This window comes from Rhinolophus hipposideros (genome assembly GCF_964194185.1).
Source record: "Rhinolophus hipposideros genome assembly, chromosome: 10".
Classification (NCBI taxonomy): Eukaryota; Metazoa; Chordata; class Mammalia; order Chiroptera; family Rhinolophidae; genus Rhinolophus; species Rhinolophus hipposideros.
The window spans coordinates 1,973,492-1,976,947 of NC_138056.1; the positions used below are offsets into that span (position 1 = coordinate 1,973,492).

Genomic DNA, 3,456 nt, shown 5'->3' on the forward strand with positions numbered 1-3,456 from the left:
GTTTGGGCTATTGTATGTCACCCTTTCCATTGTAAGCCATCATTTTCAGAGGTTTATAGGTCAGCTATAAAAAAATGTTAAGTCTTTTTTGACTAAAAGAGAGCACTTTGAAACCAGAAGGCTGATGGGCGCGCAGGGTGGACCCAGCTTTGAGTTCTTCCACAGAAGCAGAGCCCAGCTCCCCACCCCCCACACGCTGGCCGCTTCCCTGTTCTCCCCCCTCCCTTCCCCCCCTCCCCTTCCCCCCCCCCCCCCCCCCCGCAGGCCTTCAGGCTGCCCCTCCCCCAGTGCGGCTCGAGAAAGCCATGAACACATCAGGGGTCCTAGGCCCCAACTCGGGGGGCACCAGCCCAGGGAGGCCGCAGACTCTGGAGCATTTAGGGTCCATTTTGTGCAAGTCTCCAGTGCACTTCAGTCAAGTGGGGGGCGGCCGTTGGTTGGTGTCGGCCGACCCACTGCAGGGGTCCACCTGAGCCCCATGTTGGCTCATCCCTGGGGTGTGGGTGTTTGTGTTGGACATGGGCGAGGGTGTGTGTGTGTGACAAATGCAGATCCAGGGCGGGGCCGCTCATCCCTACAATAGGGGCCGCAGCAGGTGGGTGTGGGCCAGCTTTGCAAAGACAAAGCCCCCCTGTTTGGGGTTGCCCCTTGTGTCCCATACTATCTCCCTAACTTTCGGGGTGCTGGGGGGGAAAGCTGGAGTCAGTACAAGCACACAAAGCTGAGTTGCAGCATTTTTCGGCCTCTTTATTTAGAACCCGGCGGACGAGGGGCCGGGGCAGTGGTGCAGACGGCTCAGGAACCATTTTAACAGATTTGTCTTCAAGTTTAAAATAATCATAATAATAAAAGAGACAGCGAAAGCGCGAAGAGACTGCAAGCTAGATGGGCTGGGACGGCAGCTGCGGCTGGTGGGCGATCCCCCCCAGAGTCCGCTATAAAAATAAATTTACATTTGTGGATAACCAGATGCGGGTGACGTGCCTTTGGCATAACCAATAACCGAGCTATCGCGTGGCAGAGCGGCCCACGCCTCGACATAAATAGAAAATATAAGTTAGTATAACTTTTTAAACTTTTTGTACAAATATACATGTTTTTTTCTTTTTTCCTTTTTTTTTTTCTTTTTTCATTTTTTTGCACTGAGTTTCAGCAGAGATTAAACATTTTATATAAATGACTCTTAAAGCTTTACACCTTGGGACCAGTGTACTCTTCGTGCAGAATACATTTAGATATAAAAGACGTTATTAATACATTGCACAGTTTTCAAACTTTTAAACACAAAACCGAACGCTGCTCCGTGGCAGCTGCCGCGGGTTGCTGCTACATGGACGGTCCCAGCCGAGGCCCAGCGCTCCTCTCCTGTCCGCTGCCCAGCGGGCTCCCTCAGGGCTCTTTGGGCGCGAGGCTGCGGGAGAGAGGTGCAGTGAGTAGGAGACAGTGACGGAGAGGACCCCGTGGGGCGCCCCCCCCCGCGGGCCCCCGCCACCGCACTCACCTCATCGCAGCCGCTTGCGCGGGGTTTGCTCCGCGGAGCCGACAGCTGGAGCGCCGCCAGGCGCGGTGCACCCCGCGGGGACTTCGTTGGACGACTTGGCCTCGGGCGCGGGTCTCTTGCGCTTGGCAAAGAAATCTGCGGGCGACAGCGCGCGCAGCTGCTCAGGGCTGCGCGGGCCGGGGAACCCAAGAGGGACCTGGCCGCGGTGGGGGCGCCGTCCCCGCCCGCGCCAAGGTCCGCGGCGGGTCAGCTTTGTTTACGTCGCCGCGCAATGTGCTGTGTAAGCATTTCCCCTTGTCCCGCGGCCAAGCCCCCCGGGGCTGCCGCGCACTTAACCCCCTCCGCGCCGCGATGGCCTCACCGGGACGCGCCGGGGGAGGGGCTCCAGTGGCCCAGGCGAGGACCGCTCTCGGAGGGGGCCAGCGCGCGCCCTCCCGTCCCTCCCGCGCCAGCCCGAGGCTGGCAAGCGCAACAGGGCGGGGAGCGGGTGCGGGCGCAGCCGCGCCCTGGGCGCTGCGGGCCCTTTAATGCCACGGGAGGAGGCGGGGACCAAGTGAGGCCCCCGAGGGCCGGGGAGCCCAGCCAGCCGGACAAAGCAGGGCCGGGCCGGGGCGGGGCCGCGCGGGACTCACCGGAGATGAGAGGCCCGGGCAGCTTCTTGATCGCGGCGCCCCCGGCGGCGGCGCTGGTGGCAGCGGCGGCGCTGGTGGCGGCGGTGCCCGGCGCGGGGCGCCCAGAGACCCCTGAGTGCGGTGGCTCAGCGAGGGGCTCTTGGTTGCGCGGAGGCGGGCCCGCCTCCTGCTCAGCGCTCTCCGGCGGCGCCGCGGCTGGGGCCGGGGCGGGAGCCGCGGCCGAGCCACTGGACGGCGACGCCGGCGCCTCCCCCAGGCCGTCGAGGGGCTCCTCGGCCGGCGGCCCGGGGGGCGGGCTAGCGCCCGCGCCGTCCGGGCGGGGCCGAGGCGCCAGGAGCAGGCGGCAGCGCCCCACCTGCACCGTCTCGCGGTAGAAGGCGGGCACCGATTCGCTGTCCACCTCGGTCCACTGCAGGCGCCCGGGGCCCGGCAGCGGCATATCCTGCTGGAAGTTGTAGTCCCAGCGGCGCTGGTCCTCGGCGGTCAGCTCCGCGAGGCGCATCTGCAGCTCGCGGCTCAGCTCCTCGTGGTCCACCGGCCCGAAGAGGCTGCGGCAGGCGCTGGAGCGCACTAACGGAGGAAAGGTGCGGCGGGAGACCAGGCGCTCCATTGCCGATGCGCTGCAGAGACACACGTCGGACGTGGCCAAGGGGCGCGCGTGCCCGGGACGCGGGACAAGAGAGGAGAGGGGAGGACAGGACAGGACAGGGGAGGGCGGTGGCCCGGCGCAAGTGAAACCCCGCGCAGTCGGAGTCTGCATTTGCAAAGGGACAAGGCGGGAGGCTGGGCGCAGCAGCTACCTGGCTGTCGAGCGGTGGACGGCTCTTGCGTCTCGCTCGCTGTGTCGTCCGGCCGGCGGCCGCGCCCCCTCGGTGCCTGTCCTCGCTCGCTCGGTTGGCTCTAGCCTGGCTGGCATCCACCGAGCGCAGAGCACTTGGCCTGTGGAACGCCCAGCCCTCGCGCGCCCCTTTATACGCGAGGGTCCCACCCCCCACCCCCCTTCACTCCCCCCACCCCCGGTTCGCGGGCCCCGCCGCGATTAGCATAAGTAGTATTTTCAGTTTCAACAACACGGCCGGGATTGGCAGCCGCGCACTGCCCCCGCCCCGCCAGCGGCCCGGCCCCCGCGCGCCTCCCATTGGCCGCGAGCACACACCCACCCGAGGGCGGGGCGGGGCAAGCGGGCCGATTGGCGGGGCGCGGGCGGCACCGAGCGGGGCGGGGCCAGAGTTAAAGGGCGCTGCGGGCGGTAACGTGACACCGTTGTGCCCCGCCCCCTCGCCCCACTTCCCCCCCACCCGCTCCCGCCCCCGGCCGGCTCCT

The 3,456-nt window shown here is 65.8% G+C and overlaps 1 protein-coding gene across 1 annotated transcript; it reads right to left on the reverse strand.

The window, feature by feature from the left end:
• Window positions 1-723: 723 nt before the first annotated feature.
• Window positions 724-3,070, reverse strand: CDKN1C (cyclin dependent kinase inhibitor 1C). The gene is made up of 4 exons (XM_081063746.1): window positions 2,934-3,070; window positions 2,134-2,753; window positions 1,502-1,636; window positions 724-1,411 (listed from the first exon to the last, which is right to left on the reverse strand). The coding sequence occupies exons 1-3, from the start codon at window positions 3,047-3,049 to the stop codon at window positions 1,503-1,505; spliced, it is 870 nt and encodes a 289-aa protein (XP_080919872.1). The 5' UTR covers window positions 3,050-3,070; the 3' UTR covers window positions 724-1,411; window position 1,502.
• Between the last annotated feature and the right edge of the window lie 386 nt (window positions 3,071-3,456).